This window comes from Diadema antillarum, unplaced genomic scaffold (genome assembly GCF_040938485.1).
Source record: "Diadema antillarum isolate AM-2024a unplaced genomic scaffold, OU_Dant_1.0 seq00000082_RagTag, whole genome shotgun sequence".
NCBI lineage: Eukaryota > Metazoa > Echinodermata > Echinoidea > Diadematoida > Diadematidae > Diadema > Diadema antillarum.
Genome location: NW_027271175.1, coordinates 2,058,896 through 2,074,068, shown reverse-complemented (window position 1 = coordinate 2,074,068; position 15,173 = coordinate 2,058,896). Strand labels below are relative to the sequence as shown.

At 42.9% G+C, this 15,173-nt stretch overlaps 1 protein-coding gene across 1 annotated transcript; it reads right to left on the bottom strand.

Moving 5' to 3' along the window:
• Positions 1–1,912: 1,912 nt before the first annotated feature.
• On the bottom strand, positions 1,913–12,203 carry LOC139726255 (serine racemase-like). The gene is made up of 6 exons (XM_071637322.1): positions 12,042–12,203; positions 10,295–10,522; positions 9,566–9,685; positions 5,001–5,075; positions 3,069–3,281; positions 1,913–2,092 (listed from the first exon to the last, which is right to left on the bottom strand). The coding sequence occupies exons 1-6, from the start codon at positions 12,201–12,203 to the stop codon at positions 1,916–1,918; spliced, it is 975 nt and encodes a 324-aa protein (XP_071493423.1). The 3' UTR covers positions 1,913–1,915.
• Positions 12,204–15,173: the final 2,970 nt, after the last annotated feature.

Sequence of the window (15,173 nt, the reverse complement as noted above, 5' to 3'; positions counted from 1 at the left end):
GAAGGGCCATTGTGCATTGGAATGACGCCTTACATGTGGCCTACAAGCAATCTTAAGTCTGCAGTGTCCTGATAACCCTTGTGTGCTTTGAGTGTGGATTGGCACAGAAAATGCAACAGTCAACCTTGCCTATTATAAAGTCAAATCTACTTGGACTGAAGAAACAGCTGCAACTTCGAGAAATTTTGACTTATGAAGGATTAAAATCAATAGAATATAAAAAGAAGAGGACTTGAAAAGACCTTCAACTTGGCGATTATTTGACTTATGCGAGGTCGACTGCACAGGTGACTGTAAATCGTTGTACACATAGTCCATTATTTCTGGCACCAAGAATTAATGGTGATCAAAAAATTTATCAGGATTTTTTTTTTCAAAGAAATTATCTCACAAACATTGACTGCTTTGTCATTTAAAGCACACCAGTCTGTGTATGAATAGGAACAACAGTGTTAAAGAAAAATCAATGTGCTGCCTGGTAGGATTACTTGCTTGCCTGTATTTGATCCACAGCAGGTGTCAAATATTACAAACACTTCACTGCAATTTTTTGGAAAGATCGTAGAAGAATTCAGTTATCTGTAGAGCTGCGACCACTTGTGGCAGTAAAATTACTTTTTTTAAACTTTGTTACGCCATTTTACAGGCATTTCCAGCTCTAAGACTGCCAATACAGGATATGCCACCTTTTCACAAAAAGCTTAAAAGTTGGGGACAGACATACTGTGAATATTGTTGATAGAACCCCCAAAACATACAAACAGATAAAAGAATCAACTCAATTTTGTGAGATGACAACATTATGTTAACTACCATGTACCTGGTAAATTACTAACCACCCCCCCCCCCCCCATCATCAATATTTGTATTGCTGACAATAGTGTTAATATCTATGTAGAAGAAACTCTTCTAACAAAAGAAATGGCAGAAATACATCTCTTGTGCATAACCAAGTAACTAGAGGATTTCTTGAGTGCCCCTTGTGATTAAATGTGTATATTCTACTGTGATTGCCCATAGTTCAACCTCTCCTCCCAAGGGTTGGAATTGAGGATTCTTGATCTCTCCTGAGACTGAGTCAAACCAATACAAATCAATGGAGTGTTGACTCCTTGTGAAACAGATACTCATGTTGGCACTGGAAGCAACAGATATCAAATGAATCACTGTTGAACACAACATATCTTTAAAAGTCGGTTATAAAACCAGAACAGACGCTGCAGGGGCGGATCCAGGAATTCTGTAAAGGGGGGGCGTGACTAATATTTCTGGTGCCACTTCCGGGTTTCATTTCATTGTTTTTCTTTTTATTTCTTTTGTTTTTTACGAAAAATAAAGGGGGGGGGCGTGCACCGGTTGCGCCCCCCTTTGGATCCGCCACTGCGCTGGTGAAAAACTTCTTAAGTCTCTATAAAAAGAGCAACACTTAATCTCAGTCTGGTTACACTTTAGTACAGTGACGACTTTCTTGTCCATCACTTTTGTTAATGTTGTCCAACACCAAACTGACCAGCACATATTTGAATGATGGATTTAGGTACGCCGTCTCTCCTAATTCACTTTTGTTTGCACATTTCTGAAGTAGACATAGAGAAGTTGATGAAACCAAGCAAAACACTTTTGTTTGTCCAGGAAGTCTTCAGAGATTATACATGAATTCAACATGTTCTGTTTTGTCAGGATGCAGTCAAGAGTAGGTTCCACTTGGGAATATCAACATCTCAACGACACATGATGTTCCAGACATCAGAGCATCAAACTCTTTTGATGTGGTTGAAAGACAGCAAATCATCAAAGCACACCTGCAGAGGATGATGGGGATGACGATGATGATTTTAATGATGTTGATGACGGCATCCTGTGCTACAGGTTTTCATTGTCTTTGCATAGCAACTCTGCAGCATTCCTCGCTGGGTCATAGCCACGATTTGACCGTGTCCATATCGACGTTTCCTCCGCACAGTATCACGGCGACGTTCTTGATCTCCGGCGGCAGCAGCGAGAAGTTCTCACTCATCACCACTGCCACGCCCACTCCGGCCGAGGGCTCTATCCACTGCTTCATGTACTGCCACACCAAACATGTGGCATTCTGAGCGGGGAAAAAACAAAACAAAACAACACATGTACCAAGTTGGTGTCTAAATATACCCAGTGCCAATGATCCACCTGTTGTCCTTATGAAAGCAAGAAGGGGTGTTCAAAACAAGATGGAGCACTAAATATGTTGGGAATATATATTGAAAAAATGTGCAAAATGTGTTGTACCGCTAAATAAATTTACAAAATATATTGAACCCGAGTCATGTACAGCATGTGTAAAACACTATAACATCGAGATTTACAGATTTCTATATAACGCAAATGACAATTATCCCTATGTCACTCTGCTGGATAAAGATGACAAAAATGCACGCCAACTTTTCAGTTTCCTCAAGTTTACCACGAGTGAAGAGTATATCAATGTACCATAACATTGAAAGAGACAGCACTCGTAAAACAAATCATTAAACCTATTGCTTATGAGAACATGCTGGATACTGTACACAATCTATGGGAATTTCCTTTTTTTGTAGAGAGGAAGCTTGATAGGGCAAACACACACACACACACACACACAAATACACACACACACACACACATGAGGATAGCATAATGCATGTATTCTTGTTATTAAGATTTGATGGATTTATGTGTGCTGTGATGTCAAATCCATTTGGAATTAGTTTCCAACTCGCTAAAAAAGACAGGTTCAGCTTTCATATAGTACCAGCGAACGAGCAACATATAAGTTACACACAAAATAGTGTGAAAGAATCATTTGAGAACAACTAGGTTGTGAAGTATTTATTGAAACCTTGTGGGATTTCAAATAAGAGAATGAAGGTTCACCTGAAAATGATGTAAATCTAGGTTCATCTGAAAGCACTTGTATGTGCATGTTGTTTGTGTAAGTTTGAGCTTGCGTTTGTGTTTGTGGGTGTATGTGTTCATGTGTGTGTGGATGTCTTGTGAAGGAACAATAAATAGGTTCTGGAATAAAATGTTGCAGCTGTCTGTCCACTCACCACAATCTCTTCCTCGGTCACCGTGAAGACATCATCGACGTAGTTGGCAATGATTGGCCAAGTGCTCTTTCCGATCGACACCTTGAGTCCGTCCGCTACGGTGTCCACGGGGCCTGGTGGCAGAGGGATGAACTTCTTTGCACGGAACGACTTGAAGCAGTCGTTGGCATTGGCTGGCTCGGCTGCGTACACTTTGATGCTCGGCTTCTTTGACTGCAACAATCAGGAGTGATTAACGCTGGTAACATTAGACTGAGGCTTTACCATTTAATCATCATTTATTATTCAATTCTTGTCCTATGCACACAAAACAACTCTTTGTCACATTGGCATGACTTAAAAGACAAAATTTAATGCCCAAATACAGATGTGGGGTGAGTGAATGCATCAATATTAGTAGAGCACATCAGTAAAAGTTTGAGGAAAATCTGACACTTCGTTCAAAAGTTATAAATTTTTTTGTAAAAGTTTCTGTACTGCCATCGCTGGATGAGAAAACTACTGCCATTTGTGATGTCATGTACGTCCAACAATATAAAGAAAAAATCAAGGGAATTCCATAGAATTCCAATTTCATTTGTTATTAAAAGTGCACATTCCCTTGACTTGTTACTGACACATGTGAAGAGTAATATTGGATCCCTGCTTTCTGAGAGGAGAGAAGGAAAAGTAAAGCAATCTTTCATTTTGCTAGAAATGTGAAAATACATAATATAAGCATCAGCTGCTAAATATATCCAGGTACATAATATTTCTTCTTTTTATGCCTCCGCAACGAAGTGGCCGGAGGCATTATGTTTTCAGGTCGTCTGTCCGTCCGTCCGTCCGTCCGTCCGTACGTCCGTCCGTACGTCCGTCCGTCCCATTTTGTTTTTGTCGATATCTCAAGAACCGTGTGGTGGTTTTACATCAAACTTGGTATGAGGGTATATCCTTGGGGGATAATACTTTGTGTGGATTTTAGGGTCACAGGGTCAAAGGTCAAAGGTCACAGGTTATTTTGTGAAAAAAAATTTGAAATTTCATGTTTTTCTCCATATCTCGCAAATGGTTCAAGGTATCTTCATGGAACTTAGTATATATGCTTGTACCGATGGGCAGTGATTATCTAGGGAAGTTGGGGGTCATGGGTCAAAGGTCAGGGGGTCAAAGGTCAAGGTCAACTCCTCAAAATATCACTACTTTCCTTAAAATGCAATATGCCTGAAGGTTTTTTTTTTAAACTTGATGTATGGCATGTATTACCCAATATATATTTTTGGGGAAGTTTCTTGCCAAAAGGTCAAAGGTCAAAAGGTAAAAGGTCAAGTGAAAGTGCTAAATTGCACTTTTTCCTCCATATCTCAAAAGTAACTCAAGGTATCATCATGAAACTTACATATTTATGCATGTTCAACCTAACAGTGATTCTCTTTGGAACTGTGAGGTCAAAGGTCAAAGGCCAGGTTTAGATAATGCTATTTTCCCATTTGATACTGAAATTATACTTTTTCTCAATACCTTGAAAATTACTCAATGCATAAACTTATAAAAGGGTCAAAAGTCAAGTAAAAATCATCAGTTCCCCAAATACCTGCACTCTGACATTTTAATCATTCATCCAATTGAACCTAGTTCTAGGAAAGTGAACATTCAGCACATTTGTGTCAAACCTGTCGTTTTAATATTTTGCCAATTGTGTGAAACTGTCATCACACATTGTCAAGACATTGTACTATAGACCTATTAGGAGAACCATGCATTATGGCGGAGGCATATCAGTAGCCGTAGCGATATATCTAGTTTTTACTCTTTATTAAGCAGCATTCCTGGATGTGTCACAGTCATCATGTCATGTGTGCTGCTCATACAGCTGAGAAAGTACAGCAGGGCCCTGAATTTCAAGAGCAACATGGCAAGCAAAACTCGAGAGGGAGATCGGTTGCAACTGACCTTGATTGCCGTGGCTATTCCAGCAATCATTCCTCCTCCCCCGACAGGAACCACCACCGCATCCAGGTCAGGGATCTGTAAAAGCAACAGATACTAGTATTAAAACTACTAGTACACATACTATGTGTGTATATATATCTATATATATATCTATATATATCTATCTATATATACATATATATATATATATATATATATATATATATATTTGGGCAGTGGGCAGGTCCTTCTGGTCCTGTACGGGTAGTGAGACGTCCCCGCCCTCCACGAGTCTCCCGCTGCCTTGCGGGCAGTTTTTTGGTTAATCAAAGGCTAGGGAGTAAACCTTATCCAAATCCGGAGCGGAGCCCCTAAGGCGGTTAGGTGTTGCAGCTTCATCATCTCTCCGGCAGCTCCTGCAGTCCAGTTGTGGCTAGGATGTGTCGCCCTGCGTCCCTCCTGGCTAGATCAGCTGGACCGAGAGGGGGGTCCTGGGCTTGGGCAACCCAAGGCCTCCACAGTTCTTCTCGCCCAGGATTCAGTGACTCCACCCTCCATCTCTTCTCTTCTTCTCTCAAGTCCTGAGGCGATGGGCGAGTGGCAACGGTAGCAGGTGCAAGATGGTGCTGGGAGCTGCTAGCCATGGACCTACACTCAGGCGGTCAGGGCAAGGATGGTCGTTCTACAGCCTACCGGGGCAAGGGCATAGTTCGGCAGCCACTCTGACGACGGAGCAGCCCTCTTCAGGGACAGCACTGCTCCCCCCTCATGGGGAAGGGTCTAGAAAAGGTGACCTAAAAAAAGCTTGCCTCATCTCCATCCTGTCAGCATACCGCAGCTGACTGGACATCTACCACGCGGTCGAAATACAAGAGAAACACGAAAGACGAACTCAAAATCATCCCGCCGGAAAAGCACCTTATGTGTTGGAGCCTGGAACATCAGGACACTCATGGATAACCAAAACTGTGACAGACCAGAACGTCGAACAGCACTTGTGGGTCGAGAACTGCTGAGATACAGCATCGATATTGCTGCCCTCAGCGAGACACGCCTTGCAGACACTGGGGAGATCACCGAGGCTGGAGCTGGATACACTTTCTTCTGGTCGGGAAAGGCACTAAATGAACGCAGGGAGGCAGGAGTTGGTTTTGCCATTCGCACCACCCTTGTCAAGAACCTGGGGTCCCTCCCAAGGGGTATCAGCGACCGCCTGATGGTGATGAGAATCCCTCTCCATGGCAAGACGCACTTGTCACTCATCAGTGTGTACGCCCCCACCATGACCTATACTCTGGAGGAGAAAGAGCTGTTCTACCAGAACCTCTCCAAAGTGCTTCGGTCAGTTCCTAAAGACGACAAGCTGCTGATACTAGGGGACTTCAATGCCCGGGTGGGTAGAGATGCCCAGTCTTGGCCAGATGTCATTGGGCCACATGGCATTGGCCATGAGAACACCAACGGCCAACTGCTACTCACCCTCTGTGCTGAACATGGACTCACCATCACCAATACCCTGTTCCAACTGCCAGACATCCACAAAACTACCTGGATGCACCCAAGATCCAAGCACTGGCACTTGATTGATTATGTGATCACCAGGCGCCGTGACATCCAGGATGTTCGCATCACAAGAGCAATGAGGGGAGCTGACTGCTGGACAGACCACCTGCTGCTGAGGTGTAAACTGTCCTTTTCCATTGTCAGCAGGCATAGACGTCAGAAATCTGACGTTAAAAAGAAAATGGATGTCCAGAAGCTAAATGAACCAAACACAAGAGAAGCCCTCATCACCAACCTTGCAAACCAGCTTGAACATCTACCAGCAGAGGAAGACTACGAGAAGGCCTGGGCCAACTTCCGGGATGTGGTGTATGACTCTGCCAGTCTGACTCTTGGATATATGACAAGGAAACACCAAGACTGGTTCGACAACAACAACAAGGAGATCACCACCCTCCTCCAGGAGAAGAAAGAAGCCTTTACAGTCTGGCTCAATGACAAAGACTCCCAAGCGAAGCGTGACCGCCTCAAGAACATCAGAGGAAAGGTGCAGACCGAGCTGCGACAGATGAAAGACAAGTGGTGGGAGAACAAGGCTGCAGAACTACAGCAGTATGCAGACGAGCACAACTCAAAGAAATTCTTTGCCAGCTTGAAGGATGTGTATAGCTCCACGCCAAATGCAATGGCACCTGTGCGCTCTGCCAATGGAACCCTGCTTACTGAGAAAAGCAACATCATACAGCGTTGGAGCGAACACTTCAGCCAGCTACTAAACAGACCTTCTCAGATCGACCAGCAGGCCATTCAAGATATGCCACAGCGCCCAGTCCTGGCCTTCCTTGATGACCCCCCATTGTTGGCAGAAACCCTGAAGGCAATCAAGCAACTACATGCGGGGAAAGCACCTGGTCCTGACGGAATACCCCCAGAGATCTTCAGAGAGGGAGGTGCCGCCATTGCCATCAAGCTGACCGAGCTGATACAGCAATTCTGGGAAGAAGGATCGGTGCCGCAGGACTTCAAGGATGCCAACATTGTGCATCTGTACAAGAACAAAGGGGACAGAGCTTCATGTGACAACCACCGGGGCATATCACTATTGAGCATCGCAGGAAAGATTATGGCCCGTGTTGTTCTGAACCGCATCTCACACCATCTGCTGGACGACGTGGTCTCTGAGAGCCAGTGTGGATTTAGGAACAACAGGGGGACAATAGACATGATCTTCGCATTACGGCAGCTACAAGAGAAGTGCCGAGAACAAAACCAGAACTTATACATCCTCTTCGTAGATCTGACGAAGGCTTTTGACACTGTCAGCCGTGAGGGTCTGTGGGCTATCTTGACCAAGCTGGGCTGCCCACCTAAGTTTGTCAGGATCATCCAGTCCTTTCATGATGGCATGATGGCTCGCATTGTGGCAAACGGAGATATCTCTGACCCATTCCCAGTCTCCAATGGTGTAAAGCAAGGCTGTGTGATGGCTCCTACACTCTTCAGCCTCATGTTTGCTACCATGCTCTTCTGTGCCCTCTCCAAGTGTGATGCTGGTGTCAGTATTCGGTACAGATGTGATGGCCGATTCTTTGACCTTAGACGTCTGAAGGCAAAGACCAAAGTCCTGAAGGCCCTTGTGAGAGACTTCCTGTTTGCAGACGATTGTGCGCTTGCAGCACTGAATGAACCAGACCTGTCAGAACTTGCCACTTGTTTTGCAGAAGCAGCAAAAGCCTTTGGACTGACCATCAGCCTGCAAAAAACAGAAGTGATGCTCCAGCCTGCACCTGGCCTGTCACCTCCTGAGCCTCAGATCGAGATCGAGGGCACAAAACTGAACAACGTGGAGAGCTTCACATACCTGGGAAGTTGCCTGTCTTCAAACTGCAGCATGGACAAGGAAGTCTCCAAGAGGCTCGCAAAAGCAGGAACTTCGTTTGGCAGACTTTGGACACGTGTGTGGGGTGAACGAGGCATCAGGCTTTCTACCAAGCTGGCAGTCTACAAGGCAGTCGTCGTCACATCCCTGCTCTATGGCTGTGAGACATGGACGCTGTATAGGAGGCAAAACCGTGCACTTGACCAGTTCCACCTCCGCTGCCTGCGACGAATCATGGGAATTTCCTGGCAGGATAGAGTCTCAAACACTGAGGTGCTTCGCAGAGCCAAAATGTCTGGGATCGAGGCCCTCATCATGAAGGCCCAGCTCCGTTGGGTCGGACATATCGTCCGAATGGATGATACTCGTCTACCAAAGATGATCTTCTTCTCCGAGCTGGCTTCTGGAGCAAGGAGCATTGGAAGGCCCCTGAAGCGGTACAAAGACAGTCTGAAAACTTCCCTTGTTGCCTGTGGCATCTCAGCCCATGACTGGCAGTCGCTTGCCTCTGACCGCACCGTCTGGCGCTCAGCTGTCCAAAGGGGTGCAAGACTGTTTGAGGAGAAGCGCCTCAGGAGCCTGGACCAGAAGCGAAAAGCCCGCAAAGAGAGGATCCCGGACCCTACTTCTGCTGTGGCATGCCCAACATGTGGCCGCGTCTGTGCGTCCGCCTTTGGGCTCCGCTCCCACCTCCGGCGTCACTGACGTCATTGTCGAACCCGACAGACTTCCATTATTATTATATATATACATATATATATATATATATATATATATATGTCTTCATGTATGTATTGAACAGTAAACTTACACTGAATACACATTACTTTTTCTTCTGTTGGGGTACCTTGGTAATCCAAATGCTCTGTTAGGCAGCTGTGTTTAACATAGAGCACAGATATATTGGTGCTATATACTGAATTCAAGCTGGCAATTCATAAAACACACTATGCAAACTTAAAAAGTTAATGATTTATTATTTTATTTTTTTTTAGTTGTACGTGAAGTAAAGATGGAGAACCATACACACTGAAATTCATTGGAATTTCCTCTTTTACAGTAAATTGACTCCATTGAGGGTAAAAAGGGGAAAAATAAATGTGTGCCTGCCAATGGGAAGTTATCAGGTTGACAAGGAACAGGGGACTTAAACTGTGACACCCAATGGGAAAGGTGCCAGTAAACAAGCCATTCAGGTGGTCACCTGTTCAAGAAGCTCCAGGCCGATGGTGCCCTGGCCTGAAATAACATCATAGGTCTGTGACGGAGAAAAGAAGTGAGCTCCGGTTTCCTCTACCACCCGCTTGCCAAACTCCTCTCGAGACTGCATGAGAGATCAGAGTCCATGAAAGAGAAAGCCTGTGTTACTTACATGGTCACCCTATCAGAGACTTGTTGCAACATGCTCTGAACAGTGTCATGGTAGGGCTGCCAAAATTTACCCATCACAATCAGGGAGATTCCACAGAGCAGCCAGGCAGATTTTTGTGTGTTACATACATCTCAATCGCCAAATATAATTCTTGAGTCAGGAAGATTGTTACGTTCTGCTATCGACATACAGAGATATTTGAGTTTTCGGGAAACCTCCTACAGAATCAGGAAGGCTGGGCAGCAATGTCATGGTTTTGGTGTGGGAAGACTAAAAACTGAAACAAAAATGCTCCTTCGTCAAGATTTATGGAAATAGTTCACATAAAAACAACACCAAAAAAAAAAAAAGCCCACAAAAGTAATCTCATATAAAAAAATCAAATGCCTATCAATCAGAATGAAATACTACAAAACACACTTTAACATTTTGTGGAAATCAAATCAAATGCAGATTGATAAAATAGACTTGTATTCAAAAATAAACAAAAAAAAAAATTGTATGACTATCCCTACCCTTGTAATGGAAAACACTTCTAGGGTGAATCAATGTGACACAAACCTCTTCAGTTGGCTCACACATCACCACTCCAGCACCATACCCCAAGACAGCATTCCTCTTGCACAGCGGTGCCGTGGTTGGCATGACAACGAAGGCCTCGATCCCATTCAGCTTGGCGGCATAGGCTAGCGCCTGTCCAAAATTCCCCGAGCTGTGCGTGACCACTTTGATTTCTTCTTCAGGACGAGATTCCTTCAGCTTCGTAACTGCATTCAGAGCTCCGCGAATCTTCAAAACGCAAATGCACACACACACACACAAAAAAAAAAATTACGATTCAGCATGAACATGCGCATTTCGTTCACTCACAATTGTGACTGCTCGATGTATCTGCCCCTCCTACGTAAGTATGTATTGCTGCGACATCTGCTGTGATATTTGACCCCTACACACAATTTCACTCTAACCTTTTGGAATACGTCATAACAAGTGCACCCTTACACAGCTTACCATACACATTTACTAAGAAATGTAATCTATTTTACAGGATGTCCATTAACAAAGATCTTAGTTATCATTTAATCAAGACCACTTCTGATGAACACAGAGACTCCAACTCTCCCGTTTTTGACGGGAGATCTCCCGCCGAAAGCCCATTTTTGCAAAATCTCCCGTTCTCCCGTTTTAGATTTGATTTCTCCCGCCCTGGCTCTGTGTCTCCCGGTGGAAAGAATTTTTCACTTATTGCTATCGTATGTTGAAAAAATAAGCCTTATATAGATAGCACCAGAGAACATCTAGAACCCTAACTTCGCGCTTCGCACACATCAACTTGGAGTCTCCCGTTTGCTAGGGGTTTCGGGCGGGAGAATCTCCAGATCAGAAGGTGCTTGGGGTTGGAGTCTCTGTGAACATACTATGACAGATATAGCTGTAGCTGAAATGATAAAACATTAAAAAATACATCTTAGTTTAGAGATACATTGTATACAAGGAAGGGAATCATTATGATAAATAGCCTCGCAAGAATTTTGTTCTCTGTAGAATGTGGCTGCTTTTGAAATTATAAAAAAAAAAAGAAGAAAAATTATGTCTCATGTGATTTAATGGTTTCATTTCTAACATTATCTGTTTTACCATTCATAACTTTCAAGTTAATGTTTTACAATGGTTTATAATCCACATTACTCAACATCACAGGATAGAAAGCCAAAATAACAATACATGATATCGTTATTGTAATATGACATGAGGCAGTAGGGTTGGTCTACATGTAGAAAATAGTCATATGAAACTGAAGTTTGTAAATGAAAACTCTCATATATGTACAAAGAAAATTATGAAAGTAAATATGAATGTGACAGCCTGATCAAGGGGCAGATTACACTTGTCACTTGCCACAGAAAGGTCCAGGCAATAATTGAATATACGTACTAGACATTCCAGGGGGAATCATATTTTCCTTAAGAGACTACCGTATACTTTCCTGAAGCATGCAGAGCTGAGGGATAATATTGTCTTGAGAGGGAAATATAACTACCAATGAACTGCCAGTATCATATATTGAATATACAAGACAATATATGTAATATTGTATTGTCTACATAAAGCATCATTCTATTCTGGCTCTGTCGGCAGCCAATCAATTTCTGAAATTACGCCATTTTACCTGACGTGACGACACTGCTCGAAACATATTGATTTTGATCCTCACTGCATTTAACACTTGAGTGATTGCATGCATAACATTGACAAATCATCGACAAGTATCTGTACATAGATCATAGATTTTCACAAGAATTCTTACCTTAAAGGACCCAGTCTTTTGTAGTAGCTCACACTTGAAGAACAGCTTCCTGCCCGGGGCCCGACTGTCAAGCATCCCGCATGTCATGACCGGGGTCATGTGAATGTGACCTTTGACCCTGAGGGCAGCTTCTTCTATTGATTCTAGTGTTACTGCCTGCATGATTCTGGCACGTGTTTGCTTCTGGAAGTGAAAAATGAAAATGGGTGGAAAAATGTCACTTGTTTGGGTAGTTCTGTGTCAGTCACAAATCAGCAAATTTGAGTGACACACTTATGTACACTGTGTATGGGTGGGGGGATGGGGAGGGGGTAGGGATCATCCATGCTCAAGGATTGGATCAGAAATACTTTACTTTACATACGAACATACTTTTTATACCTGTTAAGCATAGCAAGGCAGTATTTCAACACATTCTCTCTTAATAGAAGAAAATAATACATCATTGTAGTGTTGCAGTTGTTTGACTTGTTTTTCTCTATATACATATGCATGTGTGAATCCAATGTAAACGCATAAACCCTAGGCTGACTTTACAATACTGAACACAACATATTGCTTTTACATTGCCAAATGCTGCATGGACCTGCATGCATTGTACACTATTTCATTACAGCAGGAGAGCACTGGCATAAATCAAACACAGTGCGTGCAAAACTACAAAGTAAACATTCAATCAAATACAAATTCCTCTTGCAGTATTTACATATATACATGTACACGTACATTGCATGCATGTCAATGTCAATTAATCAATGGAAAACAAAAACAAACCTATGCAAAAGTACAACAATTATGTGTACCGCCAAGGGACACTGGTCTCACACAGTAACAAACGAGCACACCACTGTTAAAAGAAGCTCCCACTATTCATTCACACTCAATGGACAAAATGGTAAAACCTGCTCCAGGGCAGTGGACTTTGGACCCCCAAAGATTTTAGGGTGCTTAAAGGAACAGTAGGGGTTTGGCTCATCCAGATGTAGCATGTGCTGTTATATGGGTGTTCCCCTGTGCAGGTATTTCAATAACTTTTGACATCAGAGAGGGATTGATACAGGACTCCACAGCCCTCATTAAGGAAATTCTAGGGCATTATGCAGAGCTGAGGACATTAAATTTACCCATCAAAACCAGAGAGCTTCCATAGGGCAGGGCACTTACGTGTTACATGCATCTCAAGGGGCAAAAGTACTTTGTAATTCCCAAATCAGGAAGATTTTTACATCCTGATATCGGGACCACACCATGAGTCTTCATGAAGCTGCCTGCACAATCAGGGAGACTTTGCAGCTGTGTTACATGATACATTTATCATAACATCTATACATTTCATAACAATACGTGTATTACACCAATCCACTGGGAAAAATAAAAACTCAAAACAAAATCAAAATAAATACCAAACTGCTGTAAGTGAAGTTGAATATGGATCTACAAAGAAAATTGTGCACAATTTGAAACTTTGCAAAGGAACTTTGAAATGCGTACAACCATTGGGTCCCTAATTTCTACCCAAAGGCATACATGTGCCCTTTGAAAAAGTCTATAATTCACCAAATGAGTGGGTGCAACAGATAACTGGCGTTTGAGTCCAAAGGTCAAACTTACTGACAGAATGCCATCATCAGCTGCCTTTATACCTCAATGGGCAACAAATTAAAGTGGATCCTCCATGCTCTATGTGTGAAACATTTTTTCCTGGGCACCAAAGCCTACAATTAGGCTATTATATGGGTGGAAAGGGGTAGGGATCTACTTGGTGGTACACACTTAACCCTAACTAGGCCGGGGGCCTCCAAGGCCACCCCCCTTCGACGTTCTGCGCAATGTATCGCTAACGCGAAAAGCTATCGCCGTGACTTTTCATGACTTTTTTTTTTCGAGTCTCCCACATCTTTTGACACCAAATTTGCGATGCCTGGGCGCGTGGTTCTGAAGTTGCGCATAAATATGTACGTGCATGTCAGACCCAAAATTGCTCAAAAATGTGAATTCGTGTACAAATTCAATGCAAACTGTGCTTACAGGCAAATTTCCTAAAAGCATGATTATTTTGGGGTTTTATTGATTAAAACATGATTAAAATCAGTTAATAACATATTTTCTTCTTCGGAACAATGTCGCGGACAAGTTTCATAGAAAAAACAATGAAAAACATAAAGTCGAAAAAACAGGGAAATACATAAGAAATTCAAAAAACAATAAAATGCTTAAGAAATTTTTGTCTGATGGCACGTTTTTTTCTCTTATTTTGCTCAGGATACTAAAAAGAATATTCACACAAAAAATGTGCCCATTTTGAGCTTTATTTAGTAATTTATACCAAATTGTCTGAATTCATGTATCATTATGCATAAATTAGCATAATTCAGCATAAATGAACATTTTTTACAAATTCAACTTCGTGGTACTTTAGATTACGTCATAGGCAATGTATGTGCCGATGGCCGAGATCTGGAGGGGGGGCGTAGGAGCCCCCCCCCCCCCCGGCTGTATGACCTACCTAAATGGCCCGGCCTAGTTAGGGTTAACCCCTTGCTAACAGGAATCAGATGAACCATTTATTACCCCTGTGGATAATAACGAGATCCAAGAATCAAAGGGTTATAAGGCCCTGTAAAAAGGTGATTAGGGTTACGGTAACAAAATTCTTGGGATCGGCAATACCTGGGTGCCGCGCAGCGAGCATCACTTTTATAGATGCATTATGGGATAGCTCAGGGGACAAACTTGCAACCAGTTTTTGGCTGCATATGCACTTGGAGACAAGTCTGAAGTCATGTTCCATCTTTTCCAGGGGTAGGTTAAGTTGAAGATTTCTTCGCTTTCCATCATGTGACCAGCACATTGAAGCCTTGCATGAGCGGACCATAACTCCAGTGACCGTAAATTAGTAAAATTTAGATGTTTTAAACTTTTTTTTTTGCTTATTTCTAACTGGAGAAAAAAAGCAGCAACCAAAAAAAAGCACAGAAAATTGCATTGAATCGCGTGGGAACTGAGACACGTACAAGACAACTGGAGGGGACAATGCTCCTGAGAAATCCCACAGTAAATCTGTGACAGGGCTCTGCAGGATGTGCAGAAGCTTTAGCGCATTGGTGATACTGAGAACTGCAGCACAATTAT